At 39.0% G+C, this 17170-nt stretch overlaps 3 protein-coding genes and 1 pseudogene across 4 annotated transcripts in view; 3 read left to right on the top strand and 1 right to left on the bottom strand.

Annotated features, from left to right (window-relative positions):
- Positions 1–12478, top strand: part of LOC144653978 (uncharacterized) — a 57642-nt gene extending 45164 nt beyond the window's left edge. The window contains exons 2-6 of the mRNA XM_078514111.1: positions 6666–6887; positions 8322–8479; positions 9175–9286; positions 11697–11783; positions 12354–12478. Of these exons, the coding sequence (XP_078370237.1) occupies positions 6668–6887; positions 8322–8479; positions 9175–9286; positions 11697–11783; positions 12354–12478 (702 nt within the window). The 5' untranslated portion in view covers positions 6666–6667. The remainder of the gene's footprint in view (positions 1–6665; positions 6888–8321; positions 8480–9174; positions 9287–11696; positions 11784–12353) is intronic.
- LOC144654860 (uncharacterized) overlaps positions 1–17170 on the top strand; it is a 175537-nt gene that overhangs the window by 106582 nt on the left and 51785 nt on the right. For both annotated transcript variants that reach the window (XM_078515090.1, XM_078515089.1), the window contains exon 9: positions 14503–14643. In XM_078515090.1, the coding sequence (XP_078371216.1) occupies positions 14503–14643 (141 nt within the window). The remainder of the gene's footprint in view (positions 1–14502; positions 14644–17170) is intronic.
- The window catches only part of LOC144654878 (uncharacterized), a 41529-nt gene that overhangs the window by 14713 nt on the left and 9646 nt on the right, over positions 1–17170 (bottom strand). The window lies entirely within an intron of this gene.
- On the top strand, positions 24–1067 carry LOC144654571 (ATP-binding cassette subfamily C member 4 pseudogene; annotated as a pseudogene).

Below are 17170 nucleotides of genomic sequence, written 5' to 3'. Positions count from 1 at the left end.
AGTGCTCAGAGGTTGAAAATTACATGACGTCAGTTGAACGTGTCATCACATATGCGCACATTGAGCAAGAGCCTGGGCATCAGTGTCATCACCAACCTCCAAATGGCTGGCCAGAACACGGGCGAGTACAAGTGAAGAACTTGGGCCTAGTCTATTACGAGGGTGGACCACAAATACTTAAAGATGTCAGTTTTACTGTTGACTCACACGAGAAAATTGGAATTGTTGGTCGCACGGGAGCTGGCAAGTCGTCATTGGTCTCAGCTCTGTTTCGCATGCCGCAACCGACTGGTCATGTCATTATTGATGGCGTCGATATAAGTGACATTAACATACAAAGCTCACGCCGAGCGATGTCAGTCATTACCCAGAATCCTGTTCTGTTTAATGGCTCACTGCGCTTGAATTTGGATCCTTTTGAGGAGTACGAAGACAAGGAATTGTGGGATGCATTAGAGGAAGCGAGTTTGAAGTCCATGGTGAAAAAGTTACCTCAACAACTGGGTGAGGATATTAAAGAAAGTGGAGCAAACTTCAGCGTCGGTGAAAGACAACTTCTGTGTCTGGCTCGCGCTTTATTGAAGAAGGACAAAATTATTGTCATGGATGAAGCAACGGCCAACGTCGATTACAAAACAGATCAATTAATTCAAGAAACTATTCGAACAAAATTTCAACATTGCACGGTCATGACAATTGCACATCGATTGAACACCATTATAGATTACGATCGTGTTCTGGTTTTGGAAAACGGTCAAATTGTTGAATACGACAAACCGGAACGTTTATTGCAGAACAAAGGGGGGCAATTTTCCATACTTTATCATGGTTATGATACAGATACATATTAGCATAACTGTAGAGGGGGTGGGAGTTTTAAGAAATCGACAGAGTGCACCTCTTGTACCAAAATTCCCTCAGTACCGGCTCTATATTTTAAAGGAATATTTAGTTTTTGTTTTTGACTTATTTTTTGGGAAGACACGTGACTTTAACGAATCTTGGGGGAGCAGGGATGGCGCAGTGGTGAGAGCGCTCGCCTCCCACCAATGTGGCCCGGGTTTGATTTTCGGACCCGGCGTCATATGTGAATTGAGTTTGTTGTTGGTTCTCTTCCTTGCTCCGAGGGTTTTTCTCCGGGTTCTCCGGTTTTCCCCCCTCCACAAAAACCAACACTTTCAAATTCCAATTCGATCGGGAATACACGGCCTCAGAAGCTTATAGCTTTAAACCTCACCGTGTCTAAATAAAGGTCATTTATTTTATTTATTTATTTTCTTACTAAAAGAATGAGAATAAGTAGAAATAAGTTAAACGAGCACAGGAGACAAACGCCTGTATACTAGGCCTGGAGCACCAAATTCGGGAAACCCATTTACTTGTTTTTGTGCAAAAACTCGTATTCTAAAATAATGTTATACGAACGGTCTTTTCATGTAAGCTGTCAAGGAAATTATCGATTAAAAATTAAAGTTTTACCCGTTACTCAGAGGATGTCGATGTTGATATATACCTCAGTGTCAAGTTAATTTTTTTTGTTTATAATTGTCTGTTGACGGTTAAACTGGACCTTTATGTATACGTCTGCATGATTGCAGTATCCACAGTTCCTAGCTGTGCCGTTTATACCTGAGGAAATAATGATTCAATGCTTCCTCTGGGGGTATTAATTTCCAAACCGCCTTTTAGCCCATTAACCCTATTCAGACCGGGCTTTTTTTGGACCTTCTCAGACCGGGGGGGGGGGGGGGGTTCGGAAGCCCCCCCCCCTATGTAACTTCCAGAATATTTAAGCAATCACCATGAAACTTATAGGATGTATTGTACGTCCAAAACTCTTTCTTTTGGTATACGTCACGTGGGATGGTGACGTCACATTATGTGACAATTACATCATGATGTCAAAACAGCCGCCATCTTGGATCCGCCATCTTGGATTTCAAAATTTTTCCAAAATGCCAGAAAACCACCCAAAATCATTGCAAAGTACTCAAAATGAATAAAAATGTGCTTTAAACCCGTAAAAATGTAAAAATAATGCCATTTAAGTTGATTTTTATTAACAGAAACACGCAAAATTACAAATTTGGCAAAACATGCCTGTCAAAATGCCGTTGCCATGGTGATGTCAAGTTCTTGACACATCATCCAACCCTACCAATTTGTTGCCAGATAAATTTTAGGAAAACTCAGAAAGTTTGGCAGCGTTTAATTAAATCTTAAAAAAGTTATAAAAGTTCAAAGTCAGCGCGGGCCTCAAAAGCCCCCCCCCCCCCCCGGTCTGAATAGGGTTAAGCCATGATTAACACATCTCATTAGGCCTTTTTTTGGGGTATTCTTGGTTTTCACGTGACGTCATCAAGATTCTAAATCCAGAATCGCGAGCCTCCTGACTTTTTATCCTTCACTGGATATCTGGGATATTATACGTCCTTAATATATATCTCATTGAAGGTTTTCAGTTCGATAGTATCCACCGTCTTTAAAGGTCGGGACACACTATGCGACAAGTCGCAGCGACAGATCGCTGCGACAAGTCGCTCCGTGTGTACTGCTTGCAAACAAGTCGCTGCGACAAGGTGTTTGTTTGGTGCACAAACAGCGGATTTGGAAGAGTGGGAATGCGAACTGGTTTTCCATATTCAATATGGCGAAAATACATGACGCTCTCTCATTGGTTAATTCATATTTTGACGCAGCGATGTGTCGCAGACGTGAACACACGCTGCGACAACGCTGCTATAGCTCATTTTGTCGCTGTGATGTGTCGCACAAATTCAAACCAGTTCGAATTCGTGCGACACGTCGCGGCGACAAAATTCTGTCGCAGCGACATAGTTTGTCGCATGTCACACGAGGCGACATGTCGCAGCAACATGTCGCCGCGACGTGTTGCAGAGTCCCCTAGTGTGTCCTGACCTTTAGGTATACAGAGCAGGAGATTCCCAGGCACTTTGATATGGTATTTAAAACAGTTTTAATTTCTCTACCGATTAAAAACAACGTAACCGATAAAACTAGTTTAATTTGTTGACAGATAATGTCAACAAATGCGACTAACTTAGTACACATGCCAAGTACATGTGACCAACCTATATACACACAAAACAAACGTGACTCTGAACTTAGTACACAGAGCAGGAGTTTCTCGGGCTGTTACTGCCAAATATTTTCTGGTTAATCGTATTTCCTTCCGATCCCTTTCTAGTTTCTTTTGCTTTATTATCTTTAGCATTTGTGTTTTTTTTGCAGCGGATATACTTGCCTACGTATGATTTCAAACAAAGATATCTATTTTCCTTTGTATTAGCTAGCATTTTGTCGAACGTGCTCAGGAAACTTTTTCAGTTCTAGTCAACGTGTCATCGTGTTAACATCACGCAAAAGTAAGGCTCAACGTCAACGCCGTGAAATCCCTAACACGGACAAAGAAGTAAGTCTTTTTCACTTTGTGCATGTTACGTTTTATAAGTCGGCTTTTTTGCATCGTTCCGAAGTTTGTTTTCATAGTTTACGGTAGTTTTCGCTGTATTTACTTTTTTTATCACATGCGTTGACTTTTTGATTTCATATTTGCTACTGTTCTTTAAAAAAAGGGATAAAATACATACGATTAAGCAGTGAAAATGAAATGATCGATCGTGCGCATTTTCAAAGAATATGAACTGCCTGTTACTATCGTTCATTGACTGTAATGCTGCACTCGTTGAATTCCTTCGCTACCGTTCTTTATAGCTGCAAAAAAACAATGTACGATTTTGCAGTGAAAATGTAATGATGCATCGTTATTTTTTAAGAAAATGGACTGCTTGTTTTTATCGTTAATTAAGAATAATGTTAATGTTCTTTTGTTTGCCTGTAATAATTGCAATACTTGATATAACCTTAAATTAAATCATTTTATTACTTTTGCTCTTATTTCTTACATTTTCCACACTCCGCATTTTCCACACTCCTCATTTTCTACACTCCGCATTTTCCACACTCCGCATTTTCTACACTCCGCATTTTCTACACTCCGCATTTTCCACACTCCTCATTTTCTACACTCCTCATTTTCTACACTCCGCATTCTCCACACTCCGCACTCCGCACTCCGCGTTTTCCACCGAACCGCTTAGTATCGCTTTGTACATCGCTTTCTTTGTTTACACCGTCTGATCCGTCTACTCATCGCTTCGCTACGCATCGCTTCGTTTGTTAACGTCTCATCGCTTCGCTACGCATCGCTTCGTTTGTTAACGTCTCTTCGCTTTGCTTCAATAAACTTTGTTTACAACCTTATCGTCGTGAGCATCATTATTGTAGCAAAAGTTCTAAAACCGTCGGAAGAGTGGGAATGCGAATTAGTTTTCCATATTCAATATGGCGAAAATACATGAGGCGCTCTCATTGGTTAATTCATATTTTATCGCAGCGACTTGTCGCAGACGTGTAGTTGTACACACGCTGCGACAACGCTGCTATCGCTCATTTTGTCGCTGCGATGTATCGCACAAATTTAAACCAGTTTAAATTCGTGCGACAATTAAAATTCTGTCGCAGCGACACAGTTGTCGCATGTCACACGAGGCGACATGTCGTAGCAACACGTCGCCGTCCCGACCTTAAGTGTACATGTCAAGTACATGTGGCCAAACTAATTTCACAGAGCAGGAGTTTCTCGTGCATTTCTAGTCGACAGATTAAAAAGCGATCAGTACGTGACTAACTTAAGTGCACATGTCAAGTACATGTGGCCAAACTATAAGTACACGTACAGAGCAGGAGTTTCTCGTGCATCAGCAAATTTAATATTTTCATTTATGAAATAAACCGATCTCCCCAAACAAATCCTTTATATTTCTAGGGTTGTGTAATAACATACAGCAGATATCTCCGTGTGCTGGCATTCATCTTCTGCGGTTTTTCAAAGGTGGGTTTGCATCTCGCTCGGCTGAAATGACATCTGAGCTAATTTGTCTTATATGCCTATACTTTGCTAATCAGAATGTAATATGTTAGTTGGTTGCCATTGGATTTATCCACTTTTTAACTTGGACGCTTCTGCCTGTTAAACCTGCTGGAAAAAATCCCTGCATCAGGGATAGTTTAGAGAGATCGCTATATTTACGAAACATTTTCAGTAAAAAAAACAACATCTTTTTACCTGGCGAAGATAACTATTTCCTTCGGGCTCTCTCCAAAAACGCGTTCCTCACACATTTTGTAAGCTTTATACGTCGCGTAAAGTGAGTGGACCTAGTGTTGCTGGACATTTGAGTGTGATAAGTGATTATATGAGGTACACGAATTTGGTTTGAAAACTCGTACTCGTACTCAATCTTGTACTCGTAGTCCAATCTAAAGGCCGCTTTATCCGGTTTATAGTGCGATCGAGCCGTTTGCAACTGATTTGTAAACTAATTAACCGGTCTGTGTGTTTAATTTACCAGCTTTTTGGCTGTACTTATCAATGTTCTGCATGTGATTGTCGTTTTCTTGAATTCTTCAATATGAAATAGGATCATACCAACACTAACACCAATCCCTTAACACTGGTGCAATTAACACCATTCGTTCGACAGGGTTCAGTAATCCAACAAAATCGAACATCTAGTTTGCTGTGAGTTCGATTATTGAACCAATCGAACCGATCAAACCAACATCGAACATCACTGAACGCGATCAAACTTAATACAGTTCTATTTTGTTCGGAATGCATCTGTTGATGAATCGAATGCTCGATTAAGTACGATTCATTGTCGACTGTTGGGTAATCGAAGGTTTGATTGCGTTCGATTGACCATACGAACTACCAAATTTTATTGTGGTTCAATCTGATGACTGTGATGATGTTCGATAACCGAACCCAATCAAACGATTGGTTTTAGATTGGATTCAATTGCCAAACCTTCAATTAGATACCATGAGATAATGGCATTATTTATTGGTTTTTGGGTTGTGTATCTGTGTGGATCATTTAACCGATGGAATAGTGAAATTTCAGCCAGTAATAAGCTTTCTTTCAGGTGGTGTAATTATAGGCCTTTTCGGTTTTCGACGCCATCTTGACGGGTAGGCAAAGCGAATAGAAATTATAGTGTTTGTATGGGAATCCGACGGCAAATATCTTTTTCAAAAAATTGAATTCTGGATAACTTATTATTTGTAAAGTTAAGATAATAGGCAAGAGTCTTTATATGCCAAGTTTGAAGGATGTAGCTGGGCTAGAAAGCGTTCAGTTACGTTTTTAATTTCCCATATATATTTGTCTGTATTTTCTCTGCAGATTTATGTTCCGGTTCGGTGAGTTGACGTGGTTTGCGGGAAAAAATTATAGACAAATGTATGGGAAATTAAAAACGTATACTAACTGAATGCTTTCTATACTAGCCCCACAACATCCTTCAAACTTGGTGAATAAAAACTTTTGCCTAGTATCTTAATTAACTTTACAATTCATAAGTTGTCCAGAATTCAATTTTTGTAAAAGATATTTGCCGTCGGATTCCCATACAAACACTGTAATTTAACTTAACCCGCTTTGCCTTTAGTCAGTAGCTGGCTGTTAGCTACAACCCTAACAAACTAAGCAAAAAATGGTTTCCCAAAAACTACAATGATTCAAATCTGCAGATCCAAAATAAAATAAAATGCTTCTTGTTTTTTTTTTTTTTTTTCAGTGATGAAGCGACAACTGCAACTCTCTGCTTTTGCCTTCACGTTCTTCCTATTTGGATGGGTTGACTGTGCAAGTGTACCATCCTGTGCCAGCATGAGGTCCTGGTTTCCAGGAACTCCTCCAGCCAGCTTTGCAGACAATTTGCCATATCAGTTAATCGTCACTGGATATGTCCCTAAAGGTGAAAATGTACCAGTCTTCACTCCAGAAAGTTCTCACACTGGTAAGATTAAAAATTATCAAAGGATGTTTAACTGATGTAATGTATATGAAATGATTCATATATGAACTGCAGATGGATATGAAAGTGATAAGTTATCATCGCAGTGAATTTCCAATTTAAGCAATTGGAATAAAGAAGCCTGAAAAAAAAAATTCAGGGCTTCAACGGGAAGCCCTGAATTTTTTTCAGGCTTCTTTATTCCAATTGCTTAAATTGGAAATTCACTGCGATGATCACTTATCACTTTCGGATGTTTAACTGTTAGCAATTACCTTATTCTCACTTAATTTCGCGATTTTTGCGATTTTGAAAAAATCGCGAAATTTAATATCGTACGATTATAAAAAAAGCTAATGAAACTCGATGTGTTTTATCATAGTTATTTTAACATGTCTGAGCTTCATGTTTAGGAGTTTTTTTGTTTAATTTTGTCCATAAGTTATCTTCCACTCCATCAGTCGCACTGTTCGAACTGTTCTCTGCCGCCAGGTTCCTCAAAATCTCGCTCTTTCAGTCGTAGATAAACCTATTCAGGATTTAGACTAGTGAATACCTTATGTTTTGATATGCGTGTATTGTTTTGTTTGCTGTTTTTACGATGACTTTCCTATTAATTATGTTGTTACAGTTTCGAGGTCAAAGCTTTATATTGAAGAATAGATAAAAATCGCGAAATTTGATACACTCCAATTGTACCTTCCTCTCACAATCGCGAAATTAAGTATTCACGAAATATGGCTCTTGATTTTTCGCGAAATTTAGTGAGAATAAGGTACTCTGCTTTTGGGTATAGAGTATGTTCATGGCAGCCATATTGGAGGAGTGAAGAAAAGAATGATTTTCCTTTGGGAAAAAAAAAATCATTTTTATGTGGCGCCGCCACGAACACACTCTATATTAAAGTGCAGCCCCCCCGGGGGGGACCCCCCCCGGGGGGGGGGTACTCCCATATGTGGCCTATATAAATATGTGCCGCCCGATAGGGTATGGTTTTTGAGGTTCTCGGTCCTTACTGATAGGGTATCATTTTTGCTCCTTTTGGCAATGTGTTCCCGGTGTGATCCTTAGATAGGGTACCTAAATTCTATTAGCTAAAATAAACGCCCAGCTAAACGGAAAAAAAAGAAATCTTAAAACTGAATTTTCTGTTCAGGTATCAGAAAAGCGATTTTATAAAGATTTGTGTCTTGCCGTGCGCGGTTAGCCGTTATTTTGGTCGTCACGGAACGCTCCCCTCCCCTAGAATAGGGTGTCATTTTTCGGTTTTGGGCCTTAAAAAGGGTATCAATTTTCGCTTTCTTTATCCTTAAATAGGGTCAGGGTTTAGGAACCTTGGCGAGAGTGCAGCTCCTTACATATTAATTAAGTAGAGAGTCAGACGTTGTGCTGTGCCAAGTTGATGTTGAAGTCAAGTTCTTGGAATTTATTTTTCAGTTTACCTGAATGGCTCTACGACTGCTGAACAAAAGATGAGAAGCTTCGTTGGATTTATTATTTATGCTGAAAATTCTGTGAAGAATTATACCAATGGACATTTTGTTACAGAAGGTTTGCCTGCAGATGTTGAGGTGGTTAATTGCAGCACTCTTCAAGTGAGTAGTTGGTGCACTGAACTAATAATAAATATTAATAATAAAATAATATATTATTTTAAGTAACATTTAATATAAACTCTGTGTATAAGACATCTTTGTGACAACGATATTCAAAGTTTGATTTAAAATTATACATGCCTGTACTGCAAGTAACACATCTAAATAAAACTAGAGCCTTCAAACTGAGCTACATGTATGTCCAGTATACGTATCTGCTATGGCATGGAGGAGCAGGAATGGCACAGTGGCAAGCCGAATCGCTCGCCTCCCACCAATTAATGTGACCCGGGTTCGATTCTGGCCCAGAACCATATGTGGGTCGAGTTTCTTGTTGGCTCTCGTCCTTCCTCCGAGGGTTTTTCTCCGGGTTCTCCGGTTTTCCTCCCTCCACAAAAACCAACACTTCCAAATTACAATTCGATCTGGAATCAGTGAGATCAAGAAGATCGAGCCACTTTGTGGAAGATCCCACTGAAAATTCCCATTATTATTATTATTATTATTGCATTTTTTTTTAGGAGGGAAATGTACCTTTTTTGTATCATTAAAATGTATTAAATTTGTAGATAAGATTTAGAATCAGTTACAGTTTTATTTTTAGTGAATCATGTCTGCGTGTGAAATTGGAGGACTTGTCTTTTACGGTATTAAGCTGCACGTTTTTTATAAATTAGTTTCAACTGTGTCAACAGATTGTGCAGAATTCTACCTCAGCTGGAAACTGGACAAGTTTGAAGCTGATCTGGAAGGCCCCTAAAGATTATTATGCTGGGAATGTTACATTCAGGCGAATAATTATTTGGTGTACTCAATATATTTGATAAGAAATATCTCACGCTTTTAAATTTTATTTGCGCTCCGAGTTTGAAAATATAGAACCCCTTTTAACTATAATGTATCCGGAGCAGGAAACAATTTCAATTGTAATTATATTTAATTCCTATCTGGTACCAAAGCCCTGCAACGCAGGCAAAAGGTAACAGCAGCTTCATTGCCCTGTGCATGCAATGTATTGCATGCCCTAGCTAGACACATTCAAATAAACTCAGAGACTCAAAGGACAGTACACAATGCAATATGGCCAATCAATCGACAGCATGATAATAATTTTTCAGGGTAATTTCGCTTGAGAATAAGTCAAATGAGTTCACCTTTCAGTTCAGTATTGAAGCAGCAAACGTGATATTTGTGCTTTTCGTGCAAAGGTTTGTAACATGATACCTTTGTTTTTCTCTTAGACTGCTATGATGCGTTTAAATCTAATTAAATTAACGCCACGGATTCTACAAGAATCATACCGCATTGTCCGCAATGTCCCCTTCACCATTTAGAAAAAGACCCAAAAAATTACAAATTTTCAGAACAGTGCACGAGCAGAGCACAAACTATTAATTACAAAGCATAAAATGTCGAAAATGCGACTTTTCCCCCGAAATTGTCGCTAAAAATTGCGGCTTTTCCCCCGAAATTGTCGCTAAAGCATTTCGTGCACCAGATCATGCTCTCGCCACGGTTTGGTGAACACGTCACACGCTCACTCAAGCATGAAGCCGAGAAGCACGTAGTGTGAATATTTCTTTCAAGAAATGTCGGAACCGTCACGAAAGCATGTTCAAACACTAAAGCGGCAGAGGTTTTACAAAATAAAACGGAGGTTAGTTCAACCGATGGAGAACAAATCAAAGGAAAGGAACTGACGGATGTAACATGATATTGTTGTTTTTCTCGCAGATCGCTGTGATGCCATTTAAGTCTAATTAAATTAACGCCACGGATTCTACAGGAATTCAACCGCATTGAAAAGCACACCACGTTAGGCTTTAATACAAAATTTCTAAACACGTCCCTGTTATTTTAATTTTCGATAGCTTGAATTTCAGTTTGATATTGAAACGGCAAACGAGATACTTTTGTTTTTGTCAAAAACATGTAACATACTTTTGTTTTTTGTCGAAAACGGATGTAACATGATGATATGGTAACGTGATTTATTTTCTGCAAACAAGGCGACATTGATTATAACACAGATATTATCAATTAATTATGAGATGCTAGATCACAGCGTTGCCATATCAAGAATTATTTCACATGAACTGCTATGACGCCTTAGTGTCTAATTCAATTAATTTGTGGTTTTAACTTGGGGCCACAGAGTCTACACGAATCCTTCTGCAGAAGAAAAACGCAATGTTCGTGATGTAGACTGATCTGCGCATGCGTTTAGCACAAAGTATTTTTTCCAGAAAGAATTGTACCACAAGGAGAGCATAGTGCTTTCTGAAACAAATATATACCTTGAGTTCTTCAATTGTAAGTATTGTAATGTACTCCCCGATTTACCAAGGGCACACGGTCAGGTGCTCTCCATCCCCTCCCCCCTTTACAGAAATAATTAATTAATTGATATTAATTAATTAATTGGTGATTAAAAGTTTACACCGCGTTAGCGGTTTAGTGATTTAGTGATTTAGTGGTTTAGTGGTTTAGTGGTTTAGGGGTTTAGCAAACACCAACCCACCAAACCATCACAATAGTGCATTCTGCACTAAAAAGGGGACTAAAGATTTGCAGTATTTTTGAAAAGGAATCCGGGGGAGGGGGTGGTTACAGTATCGGAATTTTTGTGGATTATATGAAAGTGCAAAATTTGCAACAATTAGGTTTCGCAAAAGTTTTATGTGCCCTCACATTGGTCAGAATACAGTTGAATCCTGAATAACTCGAACTTTTAAGGAAAAACGAAAAAGGTTTGAGTTATATTGCGGGTTCAAGTTATCGAGGGTAAAATTAGTGAGAAAATGACCTGGAGGGGAATCGAAAAAGGTTCGAGTTAGTGGGAGGTTTGAGTTATTGAGGGTTCGAGTTATCGGGATTCAACTGTAGCTAGAAACAATCAAAAGATGAATACCACTTTGCAGTCAAAGTAAATTTTAGTCAGCAGTTAGCTTTGAGCAAGACACTGAAGCTATCAGCATAACAGCCAACTACTTAATACATCATTTTTAACATAATAATTATTGTGTTATTAAAATCTGTTTAAGGGAAGCGTTGTGTTACAAACAAACCCTAATGTTGTTTACTATGAAGGATTCACAGCTCAGCTTAGATGTAAGTTATTTGATATTATTTTGTTATTTTAATTATCAATCCCAGTTTTCTTTTCTTAAAAACAATAATTTTTATGACCAAAATGGAGAACTTTATTTCCTTGCAGATGAGTGCCCGCTCAGAAAGTGTGCTGCATGCCCTGGCATTAAAGATCTCTATAAATATGATAGTTATGGATGCAGGACTTGTGAGTGTAAGTTCTGATGAGTTTTAGAAGCCTTTGAATTTGTATTACTTAATGCTTAGTGATTGGTAATTATGACAAGTATCAAAGTTTTCATGTGTGTCACACAGGAACATTCAGACACATAATGACTTTGGCTATATGTAATTGCTTTGAGACTACGTAGTTGTGAGACTATGCAGTTTATAGTGTCTCAGATGAAATATACAGAGGATCCTTAAGGAGTAAAATGGGAACTGGGATTTGGGCAAGTTTTCTTTGGGAAAATGGGATTTGAGTTACTGACAGGGATTTGGTCACTGGGAATGGAAAATATCACAGGCAGAAAAATAATAGAATTGGGACTGGGATTTTGAACATTTGGGAAAAAATTGGGCTGGGAAATGGGATTGATACCCCCCCCCCCCTTTCCCCCCTTCAGGACCCTCTATGCAAATTGATGGCTGGGTGGATGAGTTGAGTCTGAGACACAAGGCTTGCCCCAAATGACTCAGAGGGAGAGGAGAGGGACAAAGGAGGGGTATCAGAGTAGGGTGTAGGAGCTGTTGCAGCATTTCATTAAACCTTCGGTGTTTGCAGGTTCATGTGAGTTTGGCTGCCTCGCGGTTTATGCCCCAGTGTGTGGAACAGATGGTAAAACATACGGCAATGAGTGTGACATGGAACTTGAAGCTTGTATATGCAAAAGAAGAATGTTTCAGTAGCGCATAATGGCGAATGCGGCAGTGAGTACAAATTCAATTTTAACGCAGCTTTTTTTTAGAGTTAGTCATTTAACATAGTTTTGTGTAAGCCTTCGTTTTCAATAGATAAATGTCCTTGGTTGATCACGAGAAAGAAACAATGGTCATTTTGCATTTCTCATGAAAAAAGTCGATTCAAGGTTCACAACTGTGTAACCAAATCTCGTTTCACGAGAAAACAACCCGTTTCACAATTCACAGGAAAAAAGGCATTTCACGGACCACCAAAAAATCCCTTATTAGAAAAGAAAGAGATGTGCTATCCCTAATGCTCTGTAAAGCCTGGTTTTCTCTAGCGACGCAAGCACAAGCGCAACTGAACACAAGCGCAAGCTAAGCATATACAGCTCTTATTTCACAGTGAAAACGGCTTCGACGCAAGCAAAAGCGCAAGCGCAAGCACAAACACAAGGATCAACATTTTTCTTGTGCTGGCGTTTGTGTGAAAACGAAACATGACATGAGCACAAGAAAATTGTTTACGTCTGGCCGTGTCTAGCCAATTGTTTACGTCTGGCCGGTTGATTTTGATAAACGTTTTTAGAGATTTTTCGGAAGGGTGTAGACAAAAAAGCAAAAAGGCACAAACGTGGACTCGAGTAGCGAAAGAAATAAAGATGAAAGCTTTCTTTAGAAATATCTATAACCCCAAATGTTTCGTTTCCCTCCTTTTATCGACTTTTTGCTTGTTTACAAGCAAAAGGAAGGAGAATAGCGGTTAAGTTGGGCAATCTCGAACCACATTCTTGTTAACTCTCAAGGGACTGTTTTAATTTCTCAAGAGAATATTTTAATTTCTCAAGGGATTACTTTCCGCTGTGGGTGATCACTTGCGATTTCGTGGAAAAAACGTGATTTGTTAAATTTACAAACGTTATATAACAATTTTAAAAGTGACATGTCAGCTTTCTTATCTCAACGCACGTGTGTCTGAAAGGCGCTCTATAAAAAGCGTCGCGCTAACAATGGATTGCGTAACTAACGCTAAAACACGAATAAATAATCACTAGCACTTACATCGTTTAAAAATTACAAACGTCAAAAATAAACCATACCAAAAAACTCGCTCTTTTCAAAAATATTATTGAAGTTAAAACAAATGCAAGAGATGGGGGCTTCTTTTAGCTTAGGAGCGGTTAAAAATAAGTAATAAAAAATAATAAGTATTTCCTCCGCGAAGATAGGAAATTGTTAAACTAAACTACAAAGTAACTGTAATGATAAGTTCGAAAAACAATGCACAGGATAAAACTTCGACTCATACTTCATGCAAGAAAGTCGGTATCTCTAAGAGACTTTGATTTGTAGTCGCTTTCGCTTTCTTCGTCACAAGAGGGATACTTTTTATGATGCCTGAGAGTTTCTGCCGCAATATTTGCCGAGAGAAAATCAGAGAACGGAGCCTTCTAACTAGTAAACATCGTATTCATATGCTATTGTGCTTGTGACTATGTCGACGTCCGTTTTCACTTGGAACAAACTGCTTATGCTTGCACTTGTGTTTGTGCTTGTGCTTGCGTCGCTAGTGAAAACCAGGCTTAATGGGTACTATTTTCGGTGTAAGATTTACCAAAGGATTACTTTTTCTATCAAAAATGGCATACACTGAAAAGGGTAACGGTCTGAATGTCAATAGATCTTCACTGTTTTTACTGTTTTTATTCCAATCTTATAAAGATCCTCAATTATTATGACAACGTTTCGCGGTTAACCAGCACGGGAAACAAAATTCTACAGCAAATTGTGTTTTTCGGAAACAAGGAATAATTCTAAAGTATTTGAATTTTTTGTTCCCTGTCGCAAACCTTGCTTTCGAAACGCCCCGCCTCGTCTGAAAGTTTCATTTAGATACGTTTACCAAATTGTGAGCACCCACCGGAGCTCCGATTGCGAGTATTAAAATTTTGTTTTTAATGTTGATATATGATTTGTTGTTAGAGGTCGAAGAGATTCGGAGTGTAATGTGAAACCTTGGGTGCTTTCAGGTGGATGTGACATTGTCTGTCTCGGGATTTATGATCCAGTGTGTGGAACAGATGGGAAAACATACAGCAATGAATGCTACATGATATCTGAAGCTTGTAAGAAGAAGAAGGATATTTCAGTGTCTTATAAGGGCGAATGTGGTGAGTAAAATGCGATATTAACGCGACTGTGATTTTTAACTGTGCAATTTAACAAATTTAACCTTTCACTATGTTTAACACCCAGTAATTGATATAATAATATTCCTTCGTGATTGCCACGACATCCTTTAACGTTTGTCATGAGGAATTTATGTTCCTGATAAAATATACAGAGGGTCCTTAAGGAGTAAAATGAGAACTGGGCAAGTTTTCTTTGGGAAAATGGGATTCGGATCAAGATCACTGACAGGGATTTGGTCTGGGAATGGGATTAATATCACAGACAGAAAAATAATAGAATTGGGACTGGGATTTTGAACATTTGGGAAACATTTGGGCTGGGAAAATGGGATTGATCACCCCCCCCCCCCTTCCCCCCCCTTCAGGACCCTCTATGCAAATTGATGGCTGGGTGGATGAGTTGTTTCTGAGACACAAGGCTTGCCCCAAATGACTCAAAGGGGAAGGGAAGGGACAAAGGAGGGGTATCAGAGTGGGGTGTAGGAGCAGTTGCAGCATTTCATAAATCACTCGGTGTTTGCAGGTTCATGTGAGTTTGGCTGCCTCGCGGTTTATGCCCCAGTGTGTGGAACAGATGGTAAAACATACGGCAATGAATGTGACATGGAACTTGAAGCTTGTATGCAAAAGAAGAATGTTTCAGTAGCGCACAATGGCGAATGCGGCAGTGAGTACACATTCAATTTTAACGCGGCTTTTTTTAGGGTTAGTCATTTAACATAGTTTTCGGCTTTCGTTTTCAATAGATAAATGTCCTTGGTTGACCACGAGAAAGAAACAATGGTCACTTTGCATTTCTCATGAAAAAAGTCGAGTTAAGGTTCACAACTATGTAACCAAATCTCGTTTCACGAGAAAACAACCCGTTTCACAATTCACAGGAAAAAAGCCTTTCACGGACCACCAAAAAAATCCCTTATTAGAAAAGAAAGAGATGTATGATTCCTAATGCTCTGTAAAGCCTGGTTTTCTCTAGCGACGCAAGCACAAGCGCAACTGAACACAAGCGCAAGCTAAGCATATACAGCTCTTATTTCACAGTGAAAACGGCTTCGACGCAAGCAAAAGCACAAGCGCAAGCACAAACACAAGGATCAACATTTTTCCACTTCTTGTGCTTGCGTTTGTGTGAAAACGAAACATGACATAAGCACAAGAAAATTGTTTATGTCTGGCCGTGTCTAGCCAATTGTTTACGTCTGGCCGGTTGATTTTGATAAACGGTTTTAGAGATTGTTCGGAAGGGTGTAGACAAAAAAGCAAAAAGGCACAAACGTGGACTCGAGTAGCGAAAGAAATAAAGATGAAAGCTTTCTTTAGAAAAATCTATAACCCCAAATGTTTCGTTTCCCTCCTTTTATAGGGAAGGAGAATAGCGGTTAAGTTGGGCAATCTCGAACCACATTCTTGTTAACTCTCAAGGGACTGTTTTAATTTTTCAAGAGAATATTTTAATTTCTCAAGGGATTACTTTCCGCTGTGGGTGATCACTTGCGATTTCGTGGAAAAAACGTGATTTGTTAAATTTACAAACGTTATATAACAATTTTAAAAGTGACATGTCAGCTTTCTTATCTCAACGCACGTGTGTCTGAAAGGCGATCTATAAAAAGCGTCGCACTAACAATGGATTGCGTAACTAACGCTAAAACACAAATAAATAATCACTAGCACTTACATCGTTTAAAAATTACAAACGTCAAAAATAAACCATACCAAAAAACTCGCTCTTTTCAAAAATATTATTGAAGTTAAAACAAATGCAAGAGATGGGGGCTTCTTTTAGCTTAGGAGCGGTTAAAAATTAGTCCAAATTTGGTTGATACAAGCGCCATTTTGCAATGTTAATGATTAGCGCTTTGCAATCCGAGTCGATGTGACCTCGCGTTGACAGAAATGTTGCATGAATCGGCTTTACAACATGCGATCGTATCTAGGCAGTTCGAGTGGAATTTCAGTCAAAGACAGCAAAATTCTTTCGTATTTCATCTTCAAATATAATTCGAAAGCATTCACTGTATATATGGCTTTTGTTTAATCCTTGTTAAGCCCACGAAGAAGCTGTCTTGATCAGTCCGACCCTCGCAGAGCCCAGACAAAACGCAGCATGAGTGTATCGATTTGTTTACGCCGCAATGTTTTCTCCGACAGTAGTCGGAAATATCCGTATTTTTTTTGTGCTTTTTCGTGGAGCAATCGTAACGATACGGCCTTGAACACATTGAACAGCGGTCTACCTATAACAATAGACCATTTTACAGTTGCCTGCCTAGTGACCTGGCCTTTGAATGGAAGTGAGGCTGGAGGTGACCTTGTTTTGATACCGACCTCACTGCTTTTATTGTGTAAATCATGTTGTTTTGATGCTACCTAGTTTGCATTTACATAATAAAGCAGAGGGGTTTGTATCAATGCAAGGTCACCTCCAGCCTCACTTCCATTCAAAGGCCAGGTCACTTGGCAGGCAACTGTAAAATGGACTATTCAAATATGGCGTCGCAAAAAC

The sequence above is a fragment of the Oculina patagonica genome, chromosome 5 (assembly GCF_052425735.1).
Source record: "Oculina patagonica isolate OP01 chromosome 5, crgOcupat, whole genome shotgun sequence".
Taxonomy (NCBI): Eukaryota; Metazoa; Cnidaria; class Anthozoa; order Scleractinia; family Oculinidae; genus Oculina; species Oculina patagonica.
This window is presented reverse-complemented; position numbering and strand designations above follow the sequence as displayed.